General features: G+C 56.7%; 1 protein-coding gene across 4 annotated transcripts in view; it reads right to left on the reverse strand.

Annotated features, from left to right (window-relative positions):
• HTT (huntingtin) overlaps nucleotides 1-19,512 on the reverse strand; it is a 128,859-nt gene that overhangs the window by 7,655 nt on the left and 101,692 nt on the right. For 3 of the 4 annotated variants that reach the window (XM_066280424.1, XM_066280425.1, XM_066280427.1), the window contains 13 exons: nucleotides 18,390-18,603; nucleotides 17,902-18,047; nucleotides 16,275-16,452; nucleotides 14,827-14,922; nucleotides 10,781-10,968; nucleotides 10,320-10,446; nucleotides 8,593-8,693; nucleotides 7,530-7,684; nucleotides 6,663-6,802; nucleotides 5,361-5,443; nucleotides 3,433-3,563; nucleotides 3,177-3,306; nucleotides 810-965 (listed from right to left, as the gene is read on the reverse strand). In XM_066280424.1, coding sequence (XP_066136521.1) covers nucleotides 810-965; nucleotides 3,177-3,306; nucleotides 3,433-3,563; nucleotides 5,361-5,443; nucleotides 6,663-6,802; nucleotides 7,530-7,684; nucleotides 8,593-8,693; nucleotides 10,320-10,446; nucleotides 10,781-10,968; nucleotides 14,827-14,922; nucleotides 16,275-16,452; nucleotides 17,902-18,047; nucleotides 18,390-18,603 — 1,845 coding nt within the window. The remainder of the gene's footprint in view (nucleotides 1-809; nucleotides 966-3,176; nucleotides 3,307-3,432; nucleotides 3,564-5,360; nucleotides 5,444-6,662; nucleotides 6,803-7,529; nucleotides 7,685-8,592; nucleotides 8,694-10,319; nucleotides 10,447-10,780; nucleotides 10,969-14,826; nucleotides 14,923-16,274; nucleotides 16,453-17,901; nucleotides 18,048-18,389; nucleotides 18,604-19,512) is intronic. The other variant, XM_066280426.1, reaches the window with a different exon arrangement.

Genomic DNA, 19,512 nt, shown 5'->3' on the forward strand with positions numbered 1-19,512 from the left:
CTTGGGCACACCATGGAGTGGACTGGGCGGAGTCCAGGAGAAGGGCTGCAGCCATGGCACATGCTTACTGTCACTGTCAGGACAGACAGGACCGAGCATGGGACGTGGCATGAGACAGGCTAGGGCAGGCCTGCCACACCTCTCACCAATGGTCCCAAGTGTGCGGCACATGGCCCCCTCGTGTTGTAGTGTGCCCGCGGCCATCATAAGGAGGGACCCCACAATTACTGGCCGATGTCACAAGGTAGAGAGCAAGCCACCGCCAGTTGTGGACAGTGTGCATCAAGTACTCTTCCCTAACGGCAGAGCTAACCCTCGCCAACACGCGGAGGGCCCCTTCACCTGTCTACGTGGCGTCTGTGTAGCAGACACCATGTGGGGGCAACCGCACAGAGATGGGGGTGGTGCTGGCCGCTCTCATCAACTAGAGGCAGAATAAGGAGGAATTCAAAACAAGGCCTGTCTGCCCTCGTGGTAAAAAGGGTGCCAATACCCGCACTTGTGGGGCGGTGTGCAGGGTGGCTGTGACAAAGCATCCCCAAGAGGGAGGCCCTGTCGACAGCACGTCAGAGAGGGGTGTGGGGGAGTCACAGGGTGACTGCAGCAGTCCTACCACCACCGCCCGCACCCCCAGCTCCTGTGATGACCTCACAAAGTGGGCTTGCCCACCACAGCAACCCTCACAGCACCCTGAGGAGAAGCCCCAAGGGAAAGGAACCCCCCCAACACCTCACACCTGCTGTGGATGTTCCGGACAGCCCTTCCAAGGCTGATGCGGCCCCCACGGCACTGGGCCGCTCCCCGCTTACCATGCCCAGTACGGCGGCTGCCTTGCAGGTGGCGGGCACCAGGTACTGCAGGAGGATCTCGTCCTCTGAAGGGTGCACCCTCCGCAGCTCAGTCAGCGTCTGGTACATCATCTCAAACTGGCTGCGCTCAGTGAACAAGTCTGAGACCACGAGGAGCTGCAGGCAGAACATTCGGACAGATGGGGCAAAGCTCCCCATCGGTCCAGCACGCACATCCTCACAGCCGAGGGACCAGGCCGCGGAGGGAGGGGTCACACGGCCCTGACTGGGCAAGGACACGGGCAAACACCCGGAGACCTAGAATGCAGTGCGGACACATGACATGAACACGAACGGGCCAGTGACGTCCCCTCACAAGTTCCACGCCACAGGCTGGGCTGAGCGGGACGCAGTCGTGACTGCACAGGAGGGGCCCCGCAGCCATTCTGCTGACAACCCCTGCGTCTGCTCCGCTCCAGAACACCCCGGCCTTCCCCTGGCGAGGTGGGTCAGGCTCTCCAAAGCCCGAGGACAGAGACGTCGTTTCAGAAACAAATGCTCTGCCAACTATTCTTTTTGTCTCCCCCAAAATGTTTAGCTCTCTACCGTCCAGTTCTTCACGTTACATCTGAAAAAGAGCCCACGAGGCGTGAAGGCCCCTGCACTCCAGGGGCGCGCGGGAAGGTGGGGCTGGCCCTTCTCAGAGGGCACAGGTGAGCTCAGGCGGGACGATGGGGGGGGTCACCAGGTGGAAACTATTTCCATAATAACGTTAAGATCTTATTTGCATTCTCACATCTGTTCTTTTCCAACTGGGTGGTGTTTTCTAGAAGTTACAGACTGAACGCAGAGCAGGTGGATGTGAGAATTCAGCTGCTCTCGGAAAGCCAGACTTTAAAGAGACTCGCAAAAATGTCAAGGAAGCCTCTTCTCACTGATTCAAAATGTTATTTTTAGATAAAAATTATCACTGTTATTTAAAAACATTAACAAGTAACTTTTTTCTTAAAAATTTAAGACTTTTATTAATGGTGCTTATAGTTTGACAATTTTTAAAATATCAAGTTGTAAATTTTTATTAAAATTAAAAATAAAGTTTTATTGCCTGACCTCTGGTGGCGCAGTGGATAAAGCATCGACCTGGAAATGCTAAGGTCGCTGGTTTGAAACCCTGGGCTTGCCTGGGAGTTGATGCTTCCAGCTCCTCCCCCCTTCTCTCCCTCTGTCTCTCTCTCTCTCTCCTCTCTAAAAAAAAATAAAAATAAAAATAAAGTTTTTAAAAATCTTGACTATGCCCTGGCCGGTTGGCTCAGCGGTAGAGCGTCGGCCTGGCGTGCAGGGGACCCGGGTTCGATTCCCGGCCAGGGCACATAGGAGAAGCGGCCATTTGCTTCTCCCCCCCCCTCCTTCCTCTCTGTCTCTCTCTTCCCCTCCTGCAGCCAAGGCTCCATTGGAGCAAAGATGGCCCGGGCACTGGGGATGGCTCCTTGGCCTCTGCCCCAGGCACTAGAGTGTCTCTGGTCGCGGCAGAGCGACGCCCCGGAGGAGCAGAGCATCGCCCCCTGGTGGGCAGAGCATTGCCCCTGGTGGGCGTGCCGGGTGGCTCCCAGTCGGGCGCATGCGGGAGTCTGTCTGACTGTCTCTCTCCATATCCAGCTTCAGAAAAATACAAAAAAAAAAAAAAAAAAAAATCTTGACTAGACGTGGGTCAATTTAAAACCCTTTAAAGGTGTACTGAGAAAAACCAGGCTTAATAAAATACATCTGCATTATTAAGAAGCAGCCCCTTCATGTAAAATAGTCAAGTCCCACGCTGGGTGGATAAGACAGCAGGGTCCAGTGCTTGGGCCATAGGCAGAAGGGGGCAGCCACAGGTGCTGGCCGCAGCCGGGTGCCCACGCCCGCCTGGCGGACAGCTGCCTGAACAATGGGAGAAACGGTGAGCCTGCAGCTAGGAAGTTAAAGTTCCTAAATCTTTCCAGGTGTAATTTCCAATACGGTAAATACCAACAGAAGTCAGTCACGTGACAAAGGCCCTCTGGGGTCCTCACTGATTTGAAGCAAATCCTGAGAGCCCAGTGTGAGAATGAGAGCTCCACCTCATGCTTCTCAAGGGGCCCAGGGACCGAGGCCCAGGCCTGCGGGCAGAGATTCATGGACAAGGAGAGGGAGCCTTCAGAACTGGGACAGCACGTGACGTTTCCACACACTCCCCCTGTGCTCGAGACTGGCATGCAGAGAGCTGCTCCTGCACAGGCTGGAGAAACACTTCAGGGCCCCGTATCTCTGAGCGCTGTTTCCTAGGTTCCCAGAGACGACAGATCCCGTGTGTGCACGCGTGCATCTGAGCACTGTGCACACAAGGAGGGACGGGTGGGAGACACTTACGGATCGAACCACTTCGCTGATCAGGATGACGGGGGTCCTTCGGGCCAAACCGGACGGCAGGATCCAGCGACTATACAATTCCAGTAGGAACTGCGAGCAGGAGTGGATGTCAACGCCAGCCCGGTGTTTCCTGCAGAGCATGCGAGACGGGTAACTGCCCTGCACACAATGGGACGGGTTTGTCTAAGAGGCATCCCAGACAAACCAAACAACCACTAAACCTCAAACTGCTTTAACCCAGAAGGCAGATGGAGACCTGGAGTTAAGTGGAGATGTGGGTGGGGACGAAGGTGCAGGGACATCGGCCTCCTCCTCCTCCTCCTCGTCCCACTCCTCCTCTCTCAGGGGGGTGATGTTGTTCCCCAGCCACACCGAGTGAATGGACACCTTCAACAGACACAGGACACGGGTCAGTGTGCAGAGGCCAGGCAGGTGCAGCCCGGGGTCCCAGGAACTAGGCTGACCTGTCCCTGAGCAGTGCCTGTTCAGACTCAGGGGGTTCCGGGTGGAGAGCCGCCAGTCTGGGAGGGGCACAGGGCACTTTGGGACACTGCCTTCAGAAGTAGAGACTTGGGAAGAGGGAGCATCTGAGGACGGACACGCTGCAGGGACGCCCGAACGAAGCCCAGCAACACAGAGCAGCATGGGACTCCCTTCCCCAGGGGCATGCCTCCCTGGCAGTCATCTGCGGTACACCCGCTCTCCTGAACGACCAGCTCAGAACGCCCCGGCAGAAGCAGAGGGGTGGTGCTGTACTCTGGAGACAGCAGAGTGGGGAGGGCTCTGGGAAGCCTGGGAGAGGACCCACGGGGCCGGCACGGGAGCAGAGCCTGGGAGAGGACCCACGGGGCCGGCACGGGAGCAGAGCCTGGGAGAGGACCCACGGGGCCGGCACGGGAGCAGAGCCTGGGAGAGGACCCACGGGGCCGGCACGGGAGCAGAGCCTGGGAGAGGACCCACGGGGCCGGCACGGGAGCAGAGCCTGGGAGAGGACCCACGGGGGCCGGCACGGGAGCAGAGCCTGGGAGAGGACCCACGGGGCCGGCACGGGAGCAGAGCCTGGGAGAGGACCCACGGGGCCGGCACGGGAGCAGAGCCTGGGAGAGAACCCACGGGGCTGGCACCAGGAGCAAATCCACCTGCCACACTGCCCCCTGCCCATCCAAACAGACCATGCCCCCTGTTGACAACCACCTGTGCCGCCGCCAGGCCTGCTCGGCACCAACAGTGGGTGCTCCTTCCCAGCCCGCAGTGCAGCCAGAGCAGCAGGGGCTTGGGCTGTTGGGCCGCCCCCAGCTGAGGCTACACAAGACCCTGGCAGAACCTTCAGACCAGGGGCAGCCCTGTGCTCCCTCGCTCCCTGCCCGACACCCTGTCCTAGGAGCCAGCGGCGGCTCAGTGCAGGGCAGGTGTCATCACACTGCTCTCGGTTCTCGGGGCAAGCTGTGGCATAGACACTGAAGGAAGGACGCAGCTGAGCAAATGCCACTGGGCCCTGGAACAAGTCCCCGCAGCCCCGGGCTTCTTGCTCACAGCCAGGTGCTCAGACGCTCCTGCTTAATGACACAGAGGGCTCCCACTCACTCTGATCAGGGGGAAACTTCTCTGCAAAGGACAGCGCGGGGGGTGTCTGTGGCTCCCTGATTGCTGATGGAGGCGGGCAGGACAGCTGGGACTCCTGTGTGGCCCTGGGGTCCTGCCGCCCAGCGCTCGTGAGGAAACCCCGTGAACTGCTTTCTGAGTAAACCAACAATATGCTAAGAGGAGGGACATGGCAGCCATGGGGCCCACGCTCCCACACTCACGTGTCCTCACACTCCACCTCACGGCTCCCAACCTCACTGTCATAGGCACTATGTCTCCATTTTTCTGATGAAGCGCAGTTCAAAGTGACCCACCCAGCAGGCTGTGTGACAGCACCTCCCTCTGCTGGCAGCTGGGCTGCGCTGGCCTCACCGCTGGCCCTCCGTGTCCTTCCCACCTAAGTCTGCCTCGCACTACGTCACTGTCCTTACACACACCTGTGTTATCAACACCCTTCCTGGAATAAACAGCACAAAGCAGATAAAGATCACCCTCCCTTCTCCTGAGAACACATTTAACTTAGCTTCTGAGGGTGCTAAGCAGTCCCCACCTGAGGACAGGCCAGAGCGGGGGCGCGAATCCGGCGGAGGAGGGACTGACCTGGCCGAGCTGGTACCTCATGCTGCCCAGCTCCCGCTCGGGGTTGGTCTGCAGCAGAAGCTTGTCGTGGCTGATGAGGGCACCTGCAGGCGACAGGACCGTCAGAGCCCCCGCCCGCAGGTGCCCCAAGCCTGGCGGAGAGGCACAGCTGGGCCCCTCAGGAGGGGCTGTGACCTGTCACTTCATGACCGCAACGCTAGCAGGGCCAGCGAGACACTGCAGGACCGTCACCTTCTCTCCCTGACACACCAGCTCTGACTCTCATGGGAACCGGCTTGGGCTGAGCTACAGAAGCTTAAGTGTCAGTAGCTACGGACAAGGCAACAGGCCAGCAGGCGAGCCTCTGGGCAGCAGAGGACGAGAGCAGTGGACACCTCCCAGGACCCTGTCTCAGTGCCATCTGTCCAGCCGCGTCTGCCAGGAGCAGGTGTGGGCCAATGCACCCTTTACCCATCAATCTTCCCCAAAAACCCCTCACTGTCTTCCAGCCCCCCAGGCCCAGGCCAGATGAGCCCACACTTCCTTCCGAGGGGTGTCAGCCCGCCCCAGCTCTTCAGAGACTGCCCAGACCCCCAGAAACGCCTGCTCTCCTCAGAGCTCCTGCAGCAGATGCCTGGACCTCTCTGACAGCCATGCCATCTCCCTCCCCTACTGGCCATAGCTCCTTGAGGGACCCAAGCTCCCACACAGCATCAGTCAGTGCCCAGTCATGTCTGAGGGCGTGTGACACACTGCCTTTTCACGTGGAACCTTTACCAGGTTCAGGACACTGAAACTCGCAGGACCTACAACTCCTAAGAAACTTCGGAAATCAGCCCTGGCCAATAGCTCAGATGGTTAGAGCATCGTCCCAAAGCGCAGAGGTTGCCGGTTCCATCCCGGGTCAGGGCACCTGCAGGAACAGATCAGTGTTCCTGTCTGTCTGTCTCTCTCCCTTTCTCTATTGCCAAAATTGAAAAAGAAATAAAAAACTAAAAAATCAGAAAAACTGTGGCCTAAAACACTGTTTGTTCAATAGCAAAAAATGTGCATTAAAGAACCTCCCCCCCCCACACACAACATTCTCTTCTCTGAAGCCAGGGACAGGCTCCAGTGCCCACACAGGGCAGGCACCCAGCGGCAGGCCCAGCACCCGTCTCGCGAGACGCAGAGCTTGCGTCCCATCCGGGCTTTACCTCCCGGCCCGAGGGAGATGCGTGTCGCAGGGAGCGAGGGCCGCACACCAAGTCAACAGCAATCGCTGTCAGCACATGGGCCACACTCGTGTCCAGTCCAGAGACACGGGTCCCTCCCCACAGGTACCTGTAGTGGCTGGAGACAGAGAAGGGACGGGGTCCCACACTTGGTATAAGTGATGGGTGGCGATATTCTCTCTCTTGGAAACCATTGCTTGGATTTCCTGCTCTACGATTCCTCTGATCACGCTCAGCTTCCTCCCAAACCTGAAGGTCAGGACAAAGGTTACATACTTGGTTCCTTCAAAATCTTAGAAGTGAAAGACACTAGTCCCCCCCCCCCCCCGCTTTGCCTGAAGGAAAGAGGCACCTACAATACCAGATGACGCTGCCCTTTAAGCCATCCCTGCCTCACGTCCCTGTGCAGACATTCTGTTAGCAAGCAAATCCTTGCTCTGCTAGAGTCAGGTGACCCCATGTCACCATACGTCTCCTTTTCATTGTCACTGGTCATCAAATCGCTTCGAATTTGCAGCCCTTGCAGCATGGCAACAGGCACAGTGTTCTTGTTAATTTCAGCAGCAAAGGAAAGGGCCCTGTTACCAGCCAGGGCACACAAGAGAAGTGCCCATCTGCTTCTCCACCCCTCCCCCTCTCCTTCCTCTCCATCTCTCTCTTCCCCTCCCGCAGCCAAGGCTCCATTAGAGCAAAGTTGGCCCGGGCGCTGAGGATGGCTCCATGCCTCTGCCTCAGGCGCTAGAATGGCTCTAGTTGCAACAGAGCAATGCCCGGATGGGCAGAGCATCGCCCCCTGGTGGGCATGCCGGGTGGATCCCGGTCAGGTGCATGCGGGAGTCTGTCTCTGCCTCCCTGCTTCTCACTTCAGAAAAATTAAAAAAAAAAAAAAAAAAGGGAAAGGGCTCTGGATGAGGCTGCTGGTCACCCTGGGTGGGTGGGGGGCACCTCGCAGGCCCACCATGGCAATGCAACCTACCTGGTGTCAAGAGCTTTCAGGGGCTTGTTCCGGGGCTGCTGCTCCAAGCAGCTCACGGCTGGGTTGCCGGCCACAGGCACAGTCATCGCACTCAGCACCAGGGAGGTGATGGCCTGCACGGCCAGGACGTTGATCTGGGTCCTCTCCGTGTCTTCCTGGAAAGACAGCCCACATGCCATCAAGTTGTGATTGGCAGCCAGACACCAACCACCATCTGTGGCCCCAGCGGCATGCAGACCAAGAAGTCTGTGACCTCAGACCCTGTGGCCTTACAGCAGGAGCCCTGAGTGCCACCGTGGGACAAGCTTTCCCAGCCAGGGTCCGGCTGTCTGCCCGCCCTCACAGCCTACACACACTGATGACTTGAAACAAATCTGATGGGCAAGTGTCACTGTCCAAAGCAAGGCCCCCCTTGGGAACAACCTCCAGATAGGAATACTTAAATTTCCTAATTTCAAGAATTCTGCACATGGCAACCCATTAGCTTCCACACATGAATTCAGAATGTTGGTTCTGACACTCGTCCACTCTGACCTGTCCCTTCTGCAAGTCCTGCCACACCTCCTACCAGAATCAAGGGCCTACGTCCCATGACTATTAATACCTCTACTTTTGCCTTATCTAACCATCTAACATCTAAGTACCGACTTATCCAACACTGGCTTTAGTACACTAATATCATGTTAACACAGTACATGCTCCAAGAAGGCGGCCTTTGCAAGGCACACGGGTCCCCGCGCAGCCTTCGTCACATGCCCACCGTTGATTCCACCTGCACACTAAGAGCCAGAACGCAGACCTGTGACCTGCTGACCACTAACGTGGACTGCACTGCGATTGAACACACTCCAGCCGTGGCGTTCTAGGCAGGACACCCACCCCTGGTGAGATTTGTTCCCGCCCTGGGGCATCAGTCTAGACACGATCTGGCTCCCCTTTTCAAAATAAAATGAGACAGAAAGATACGAGCTCGCTGCCCTCCTTTGCCCACTGCTAACAATTCACGAGCTGCCCTAGCAGCCACGTGCCAGCCAGCAGACGCACGGCCCGTGGGCGACCTTACTTCTGGGGGGCTCTCCTCCTGCTCCATCACAAGGGGCTGAGTCACCAGGACACCGAGGAGGGTGGCCCATGTCTCCTCAAATTGGGTTCGGCTGGTCCACCCTACAAATGCAAACGTTACGTGAGATAGAGGGTCACCCACCCCTCAAACTCTTAACATGATGTTGGGCCACCAGTTCTCACTAGAATAGGCAGTGCCACACACAGTAGCTCCTCAACCTGGGACAGGTCTGCGATGCAAAAACCTGGGCAGCTCCGCCCGTCAGCGAGGACACTGAAGCACACGTGTCCAAGCTCAGCCCAGGTGGCCGGTGGAGAGGTGCCTTGGCCCTGCCCAGGAGCTGAGCCCAGCAGACCAGGTCCCAGAGTCAGGGGGCTGAGCTCCTGGATGCACTCTGCACACACCACCGGTCAGCACCTGCACAGTGAGGGGCGTGTGTGCAGTGTGAGCCCCCCTCAATACGGCTGCTGAAATAAAAGGTAAAACATGGCGTCTCTGGCCCAGTCTAGAACAGATCAAAAGGTAGCAGTCTAGAGAGGGGACGCAAGTCCTCAGCGGGAGCGGATTGGACAGGCCGCACTCGGGCGTCCACACCACAGGCTGCACTAGGGCGTCCACACCACAGGCCGCACTCGGGCGGTGCCAGAGGAGTGGCTGTGTCTGAGGGCTGCGCTCCGTGTTACCACTCGCCACCCGGGAGGTGGAGGTGCCAGGCCACCTGCACTGCAATGACATGTGACAGGGATCTCCTTGCCAAACTGGATGTAAAAACAGAGATCGGCAGACTAAGATATGAGCTAGACACACACGGTTGGGCAAATACAGACAGAAACGTATATGGGAACCCACCCAGGGGAGAAGGAAGAACGAGTCCCACAGGAAGAGCAGGCAAGAGCAAAGGCAGACATTGGGACAGATCACAGAACTGCCCAGTCTGCGTCCAACTGACAGTTCAAACACAGGACAGCTCGGGAAGGAGGAGGAGCTGGTATCAGGCCGGGAGGTCAGGGACTGCCCAAGAACAATCTCTAAGGAGAGGAAGGAAAACCCCTCCCAACACAGCCGCCCAGCCTGCTGCTCAGATCTCAGGGGGTGCACGGCGGGACGGGGGTGGGGCCCAGGGGTGGGGCCCGGCAGGGACGCACTGCAGACAGGAGGGAAAGGCAGATGAATAGGGTGCCTGCTGCCTGAACCTTCAGGGTCAAAGTAAGCAGCACATCTGTGCCAGCCTGAGGCAGGAGGGCACCGGGGGATGAAGGGTGAGCCTGTCATGTGCCCGAGTGCCTGTGTCGGAATCTCGAGACGCATGTCCCTGGAAACGCCCTAGCAGGGCATGGCCCCGCAGCACTGCTAGCCACAGCCCCTTAACAGATCACACCTATAGCCACAAAGTGGGGACAGAAAGAGGCCACGTATGCCATGCCATAGCACGCAGGAGTCCTGTGTGGACCGTGTGCAACTGTGTGTCCGAGAATTAAAATACGCAGCAGCTCTACGGGGTGGCCAGGACCCCTCTGATGGACGACAGAGCTGGGCCTAGGAGCCGAGTGGCCTGCCCACACCAGAGCCCCTCACTCTCGCGGTGACAGTTTTGTATATACTCAAAATGCATCCAGGGAGGAGGTCACGCCCTAAATCCCTGATGGGACAAGAGCAGAGCCCCCTTCCGGAGCGCCGGCTTTCCCCGAAACTGCGTGCTGTCCCCATGCAGTGGCGGCCCAGACTACCTAGAGTGTTGATGCGGTAGATGAACTCCTTGAAGACTTCCTTTTCCTGGAGGAACTCCACAGGGATCTCGGGGAAGATGGTGCCGAAATCCCCTCCCGGCTTGGGTGACCACCCGAGTTTCCAGACCTGAGGGTGGAAAGAAACAAAGCTGCTGAGCTGCAGACGGCAAGCGCACCCGGTCAGCCGCAGCCGCCTCCTGTGCGCCCCTGCCTCAGGCACTGGGCCCGCCCTGTGCGGGAAGAACCCTCCGTGAGAGGCTCACCCAGGCAGGGTCTGCTGTCAGACGAGCCAGCACCTCTGCTGACTCCAGCTGTCCGTCAGGCCTGAGGGAGCCAGACAGCTGTCAGGACTTGTGCAGAACCCTGACCACTGCTGGCAAGGCAGCCCCGGGGCCAGCCCAACCCGGGTCGCTGGGATCCCCGCCCATGGGCCGTCCCTGCAGAGAAATGGCCCGACTCACCAGGGGCGGGACGCGCGTGTAGCTGTTGACAAGGGGGAGGCGGGCCAGACTGACAGTGATGTTCCTGAGCGCCGAGGTCAGAAAGGCGGGGGTGTTGCTGTTCCTGTTATGCCCCAAGGCCAGCACGGAGGTCAGGGACTCCACCATTTCTGCCACCATCCTGCAGGCTGCGGCAACATACTCAGGGCCTGAATAAACACCGTGGTTAAGCGAGGATGGGCTATTCGGTCGAAACACAACCCAAGCCCCCCCAACCCTCCCACCCTCTCAGAGGAGAAGGCATATCCCACAACCAGACAGGAGGCCCCGCTCCCCCGCAGACTTCTGGTTGGTCACTAACTGTCTCATCTCCCTAACCGCGCACGCAGCCCTCCCCATGTCAGCCAGGGCTGTCACCATCGTCTTGAACCTGGTCTCCCACCTCTGCCCCTGCCCCCACCCCCCCTGCAGCAGCCAGCCATCCAGGAACCATGGCATCAGGCCCTCTCTGGGCGCCAGCTCTCTCTGCTTCTCCTAGCTCCTGCGCTCGTCCCTAAGTGGCGTGCGAAGACCACGCTTGATCCCAGCTCCCTGTTCCCGAGACGGGGGTGCTTGGGGCAGTGGGTGTCCCAGCCCGGAGCCTCCGAGGCAGGATGCTGAGGAACCCTCGCCTTCAGGAAGTCCCTGGCACCCGGAGAGCAGGACTGCTGTAACCCACTGCAGTCTAACGGCGTGTGTGTGCCAGGAAACGACCTGCTGCGCTGGTGAGTGTTAAGGGCTGTGTGTGTCACCCAGGGCCCACGAGCCTCAGCAGGTAAGGGCACTTCCTCATATGGAAACGGAATGGCTAACTTTGACCAAGTTTACTGGACCATCTTTAGAGGAGACCAGCCTATGCAGGTGATAAACAAGCTTCTTCCTCGGCCAAGAGAAAGCCAACGGGCCTGACCTAGGCCCCAGAGGAAAAACTCAGTCATAGCAACCCCAACTACAGGGTCCCCCCAGTGGCCCGCCCGGACTCATACCCTTCGGTGCCCGAACTGTGTCCAGAGCGATGGAAATTCAGGCTCTGACAGAAATCCCAAGAACACTGGCTGAGTGCCAATAATGAGCCTGGTACCTGTTCTGGTGCTCACAGGGGTTACTTTACTCAGTCCTCACATCAGCTCTGTGAGGTCGAGGCTGCTCTTACCCTTCTGTGAGGCAGGGGTCAGGACTGCTCACTTGCCAGGGGCACTCAGCTAAAGGGCGGCTAAAGAGGGAGCTGAGTATTTCAGAGTCTCAGGCATCAGTGTGAAATCACAAGCGAAGGGCTGAGAGAACCAAGTTTCGAGAAGCACCTGGCAGGGAGCTTGGCCATGTGATGAACCACTGCCTCTGGGTGCTATGTAACCACAGGACCTGGAGCAGGTCACCAGGAGGGAAATTACTATGCTCAGGACTAACTCCGGGAAACTGTCATTACCTGCGATTGTACAGAAGCTGGTAACAATAAAACCACAAAGCACTCATGTACTTGCTATGAAAAGGGTATGTTTTTTGAGCCAATGGGGCATGAATAAGACTCCAGTATTCCAAACAAGTGTCGCCATGAGACACAGTCCAGAGCTGCCAGGGGCTGAGGGGTGAGGGATCTAGTCCCATCTTTGTGGAACAGGCTGCAGGCTGGCATCCAACCAGACCCTCCATGAAGGGCTGAAATGACCCTGGAGGCTGGAGGCAGGTGACAAGAAACCACTCAGCCAAAAAGTCCCCCTCCCACCCTGCCTTGCTACCAGCCTCAGAGTAAAACACCTGATTCAAGAGAAAGTAAAGAACTCAAGAATAGGTTTAAGTGAATGGGAGGGGGACTTTTTGATGCTGTAGGAAGAGAAAAAATTTTCACTTAAAAATCCATCGAAGTAGATGGCAAAAATAGACATTCAGGTTACCTAATGTTCAGACAGGTATTTCTACTAGCTGCAGGTACCTCAGTATTTCTACTTATTCATTCATTACTCACAAACATCTGTTGGTCACGTATAGTAGTGAGAACACAGAGAAAGAAACATACTCCCTGTCCTCAAGGGGCCAAGTCTGAGGTGAGAAACACATAACGCTGTGAGTATGCAGAGAACAGTGAAAGGATGGAGAAGAGATGAAAGAGAGGATGAGTGGAGGAGAGGATGGATGGAGGAGAGGATGGACGGAGGAGAGGATGGATGGAGAGGATGGATGGAGGAGAGGATGAATGGAGGAGAGGATGGACGGAAGAGGTGATGGATTGATGGATGGAGGAGAGGATGGGTGGAGGAGAGGATGGGCAGAGGAGAGGATAGATGGAGGAGAGGATGGACGGAGGAGGTGGTGGAAGGAGGAGGTGGACGGAGGAGGTGGTGGATGGAGTACGGAGGAGAGGATGGACGAAGGAGAGGATGGATGGACGGAGGAGGTGGTGGACGGAGGAGGTGGTGAATGGAGGACAGAGAAGAGGATGGACAGAGGAGGTGGTGGACGGAGGAGGTGGTGGACGGAGGAGTGATGGATGGAGGAGGTGGTGGACGGAGGAGAGGATGGACGGAGGAGAGGATGGACGGAGGAGAGGGTGGACGGAGGAGGTGGTGGACGGAGGAGGTGGTGAATGGAGGACAGAGAAGAGGATGGACGGAGGAGAGGATGGACGGAGGAGAGGGTGGACGGAGGAGGTGGTGGACGGAGGAGGTGGTGAATGGAGGACAGAGGAGAGGATGGACGGAGGAGAGGATGGATGGAGGAGGTGGTGGATGGAGGATGGAGGAGAGGATGGATGGAGGAGGTGATGGGTGGAGGAGAGGATGGATGGAGGAGGTGATGGGTGGAGGAGAGGATGGACGAAGGAGAGGATGGATGGACGGAGGAGAGGATGGACAGAGGAGAGGATGGACGAAGGAGAGGATGGATGGACGGAGGAGAGGGTGGATGGAGGAGGTGGTGGACGGAGGAGGTGGTGGATGGAGGACAGAGGAGAGGATGGACGAAGGAGAGGATGGATGGACGGAGGAGAGGATGGACAGAGGAGAGGATGGACAGAGGAGAGGATGGACAGAGGAGAGGATGGACGAAGGAGAGGATGGATGGACGGAGGAGAGGATGGACAGAGGAGAGGATGGACGAAGGAGAGGATGGATGGACGGAGGAGAGGATGGACAGAGGAGGTGGTGGACGGAGGAGGTGGTGGACGGAGGAGAGGATGGATGGAGGAGAGGATGGACGGAGGAGAGGGTGGACGGAGAAGGTGGTGGACGGAGGAGGTGGTGAATGGAGGACAGAGAAGAGGATGGACGGAGGAGAGGATGGACGGAGGAGAGGATGGACAGAGGAGGTGATGATGGAGGAGAGGATGGATAGAGGAGGTGGTGGACGGAGGAGGTGGTGGACGGAGGAGAGGATGGACGGAGGAGAGGATGGACGGGGGAGAGGATGGATAGAGGAGGTGGTGGATGGAGGATGGAGGAGAGGATGGATGGAGGAGGTGATGGGTGGAGGAGAGGATGGACGAAGGAGAGGATGGACGGAGGAGAGGATGGGTGGAGGAGGTGGTGGACGGAGGAGGTAGTGGATGGAGGACAGAGGAGAGGATGGACGAAGGAGAGGATGGATGGACGGAGGAGAGGATGGACAGAGGAGAGGGTGGACGGAGGAGGTGGTGGATGGAGGACAGAGGAGAGGATGGACGAAGGAGAGGACGGACGGAGGAGAGGATGAATGGAGGATGTGGTGGATGGAGGAAGTGGTGGATGGAGGACGGAGGAGAGGATGGATGGAGGAGAGGATGGACAGAGGAGGTGATGGGTGGAGGAGAGGAACGCTCTCTGGGTGTGTGACGCCCCTTCTGAGTTTGGAGGGTCAGCCGCAGGGAAGCCTGGGGAAGGGTAGAGACGTGCAGGAGGAGGACGGAGCAGGTGTAAGACAAAGACCCAAGGTCGCTCTTTGATGTTGGGATGAGCAACAGGTCAAGAGCCCACACTTACCACTTCAACTATCTCTACTGTAAAGGAATTTCAAGCCTCTAAAACCACAGGTAAGAGAAGACAGGTCTTGACACTTACTCTGCATGTGTGCATCTACTTCGTCCTCTCTCGCAGCCTTTGGGGCGTCTGTCCTTCTTTCTGGACTGAGAAGCTGGTCCCCGGGCTGCACCACAACTAAAATCATAATAGAACACACAGAAAAATTTCCAAACACTTTTACCATTCCTTTTTATTCCAATTTCACCTCTATTCAGCCTCACAACATTTCAAAGTGATAGGCCTTGTCAAACGAGACCTAAACATTCTAGAACCAACTTTAGACCATACAAGACTCAGGCATCAATGTCGTCGTGGTCAACCTGAAATGCACCAGGAGCTTGGCTATCACTAGGTTCCTAAGTCCCTCCATGGTCTGCCGTGGCCACCTCCAGCCCTGAAGGTTTTGTCAGGCCATTCAGAGGTCGCTGCTACTGAGAGAACACCATAACCCCGAGATGCCTGGCTTAGGAACATGACTCCCTGGACCTTCATGTTCAAGCTGACTGCAAATGCACAGATGAAAGCAATTTAAACAACAAAACTTCAAAGCACCAATCTATATTGCTCAATTTAAAAACACAAAACTTCAAAACTCTCTCCAACATGTAAACTATGTCTGATTTGTTAAAAATTTTGGCTAATGACCCTTGATGAGGACACCGTCCCTTGGAAAGAATTGCTTTTATGTTTTACAACAGATCAGAGTATTACAATGCAGTATAGAAACAAGCACTTTGACTACAACAGAAAACAAGTAAGCTTTTGAATGTAATCTTATTCATCTATGACCATTCAGGTCTAAAAGCACAAAAACAGTCAACTAGAACCAGATATCAGAGATACACAAAATTACAAGTACTTTTATGAAAGCCGGAACTCCAAAATCTAAACAAAATGACCACGAAAGCAAATCTGGTTAAATCCTAGAGTAGATTGCAAGCTCCTCGGGACCCAGGCAAGGCCCATACCTTACCCGCCTCTACGCCTCCAATTTTTTTTTGCATTTTTTTTGAAGTTGGAAAGGGGAGGCAGTCAGACTCCCGCATGCGCCCAACCGGGATCCACCCGGCACGCCCACCAGGGGGCGATGCTCTGCCCATCCGGGGCATCGCTCTGCCGCAATCAGAGCCATTCTAGCACCTGAAGCAAAGGCCACAGAGCCACCCTCAGCGTCCGGGCAAACTTTTTGCTCCAATGGAGCCTTGGCTGCGGGAGGGGAAGAGAGAGACAGAGAGGAAGGAGAGGGGGAGGGGTGGAGAAGCAGATGGGCGCTTCTCCTGTGTGCCCTGGCCGGGAATCGAACCCGAGACTCCCGCACGCCAGGCCGACGCTCTACCACTGAGCTAACCGGCCAGGGCCTTACGCCTCCGATTTCTAACGCAGCACCTGGCAGACAGGTGGCGCAAACTCAATGGCTGTGAGCAGATCTGTAGAGCTGAGTACTCGTTGTGACAAAGGACAGAAACCCGTCAGGGTCAGGGACTCACTGGCTTCCAGGATGAACCGGACGCAATGGATGAGGGAGCAGGCGTGGGTCACCATCTCCAGGGAGCACAGCAGGCTCCAGAGGCCGGGCAGCTGCAGGGCCAGGCAGCAGCAGTCCAGGCCGGCCTGGAGATCCAGACTCAGTGGGATCTGCTCGTGGATCAGGTGCCAGGACAGCGCCTGCAGGGAAGGTCTGCATTCGAGGCCTGGGCCCGCTCTCCCTTCGGCAACAGGTGCTGCTGGGAAGCAGACACCTCTGCCTGTCCAGAGGCCATCAGAGACCCGAGAGGCCGGCAGGCCCCCAAATCCCCGCCCAGCCAGAGGGACAGGCAGGCATTGCCACTCCCTTCCGTTCAGTCCTGATGCCCCGCTCCCCAAAGTGCCCGGGGCTCCCCTCTCTGCCAGGATGCCCGCCCCTGACCACACTCTCGGCCAGAATCTTGCTCAGGGCCCCTACAGCGCGGGCCTTGCCTCTGTCGCGGTCGAGGCTGAGTTTGGGAGAATGGGTTCCACAGGCAGCCAGCCTTGGCTTCAAACGCCAGAGGGGCTACGTTCTAGCTGGGTGAACCCGGGCAGCGGCAGAACCTCTGCGCCTTGCCCCCTCATTTGTGGGTGGGAGCCCGAGCCCCTGAGCCCACCACGCAGGGTGGCAGTAAGACCTGCATAAACAGATGCAGGACACACCTCATTCTGTACAGTGATCAGTGGTCACTGCACAGCAGCCCTGTGCTGCCAGCCTTCTCACTACAGTGAAACCCAGGGGACGGGGTCACAGCCACCTGACTAGGCCTCGCTTCAAGTCAGTGCTTTCTCTGGTGTCATAGTGGGCTGACTATACTCTTCTCTGCTGCTGCGCAGAGCCAACACAGCTCCCCTCTCTGCTCCGAGGAGGCAGGTCAGACACTTTCCAAAGTTGTAGGAAAGGCTGTGCACTCACAATATGTATCCATTCTGGGGTCATTTTAAGTGTTAACACAAACAGAGTTCATTCCCCACAGCTGAAAAGTCCAGGTTTACTGCTCATCTTAGATTTCCCAGGTTATTATTTCTCAAGTATTGAAAGTCAGAACTCACACTAAGTTTGTAGTGCTCCCTTTCCCTGAGAAAACATTGAAATGGATGGTCTGTGCAAAAGCAAAGGCATCCTAGAACCCGGGAGGCAGGCACGTGCTGCTGAGACCCAGAGGGCTGCACTCTCCCCTCAGCCAGCCCGCTTCTTCCTGACCTTCCTTTCTCCCGCCCTCCTCTGGGAGGGACGCCCTCTCTGCTGAGCCTGCTTCCAGGCACGGTAGCACCAGCCATGGGCATGCGGAGGTGGAAAGGGCTGTGGGCAGGAACCGGGTCTCAGGCTGGCCCCCGGCCCCAGAGCCTCTGCCCTGGGCTCTGAAGAGAGGCAGGAAGGGCAGTGTGGCCATCGCCGGAGGCAGCTACAGGCAGGCACATGACAGCACGCAGGAAGGTGAGGGACAGCCCAGCGCTGGACAGGCAGGTGTGGCTGGATGAGGAAAGGGCACACCGGCCTGTGCACACGTCCGGGCTTCCAGCTAAAACTGCCTTCCTGTCTCAAGTGACAGTGCCAGTCACGCTTATCTCCGCACAGAAACACCGAGTGCCCGCATCACCTCCTACCTCAAGGGTCATGACCACAAACTTCACAGTGTCCCTCTCCTTCTCGGGAGGAAGGTGCAGGTGGCCAGGCAGTCTGGGGAGGAGCAGCAGGTACTGAGCCAGGGCGCGAGCCAGCGTGGTCAGGGAGCGATAAGGCCCGGCGTCCCCTGAGAAACGGAAGGTCTCTGTGGGTGGACGGAACTCGGCAGAGGCACGTGACCCCAAAGACCAGTCAGGCAGTTTTCTGAGACGCAGCTCTTCCAACGCAGCTCCCACAGCCTGCCAACCTGTGCGTGTGCTCTGGACCCACACCCCCCGGGGCCTGTGCTAGGGTGCCTCCCCAGCTCGGAGCCCAGGCTGGGCCAACACCCCAAAATACACGAGGAGCTGGGGACCCCACTGCTGCTGTTACCCTGATAATGCCTTCACTGCATGAGAGCCACAGCACTCAGCGCATGTGTACTTGGTGTGAAGCACGGTGCTGGCTCTGGCATTTGTACATGAATTACCAAACAGATCACTCAGCTGGCTCCAGTAGGCGGTGGGCTCTGTGGGCAGGAAGGGCTGGAACACCTGGTGGACAGCAGGGAGCTGCTGGACCACGCTGGTCACACGGTCCAGAGTCGCCACGCGAGCCGCTTCGAACAGGGGACTCTTCTGGCCTCCAGAAACCTCGCGCATGCCGAGGCCCAAGCACGGGGCTAACAGGCTTACATTGAACTCCTGAGTCAGGGCATTCAAGGGTCAACAGTTACGAGCTTTCAATCAGGCAAAAAACACACACAAAAAAACAACGAAAGACAGGATAACGCAAACAAGTCTCAGAACAAAGATTAGAACACTGTAAAGAAAATTGTGAAGAATATCCTGTTATAAATAAATGAACAACTCAAACATATGCTAGTGAAGTAGACTTCTGGTGCTTTAATTTTAAAGAAATATTTTCATTTTATCATGCCTTCAAATTTGTTTGAAGTTAAAAATGTAATACAAGAAAAATTTGATGAAAATACTAAATCAAGCTGATTAGTCATCCAAGAAGTCAGAAAAACACCATAACAGTCCCAAAGTTTGAAAGAGGTGGGTTATGTTTGAAAGCAGCTGAAATAAATCAAAGTATCATGTAAATGCCACACTTATGACTGGAAAAATAGCATTTTATATGAAGTTGCAATTTGTATTATTTTGCCAATTTTTAAAACCGTTGTGGGATTTTTTGGCCAATTTTCAGGCAGAATGTCAATCTTTAGTTAATGTTCAGAACAGCATGTCATCAGCATCAATGACCAAAACTGAACCTCTGTTACAGCCAGAACCTTTAAAAGCAGTTGTAAGTCGCTCTGGCTGGTTGGCTCAGCAGTAGAGCGTCAGCCCAGCGTGTGGAAGTCCTGGGTTCAATTCCCAACCAAGGCACACAGGAGAAGCGCCCATCTGGTTCTCCATCCCTCCCCCTCTCCTTCCTCTCTGTCTCTCTCTTCCCCTTCTGCAGCCAAGGCTCCATGGGAGCAAACTTGGCCCAGGCACTGAGGATGGCTCCATGGCCTCCACCTCAGGTGCTAGAATGGCTCCAGTTGCAACGGAGCAACGCCCCAGATGGGCAGAGCATCGCCCCTTGGGGGGGGGGGGATGCCG

This window comes from Saccopteryx bilineata, chromosome 5 (assembly GCF_036850765.1).
Source record: "Saccopteryx bilineata isolate mSacBil1 chromosome 5, mSacBil1_pri_phased_curated, whole genome shotgun sequence".
NCBI classification, from domain to species: domain Eukaryota; kingdom Metazoa; phylum Chordata; class Mammalia; order Chiroptera; family Emballonuridae; genus Saccopteryx; species Saccopteryx bilineata.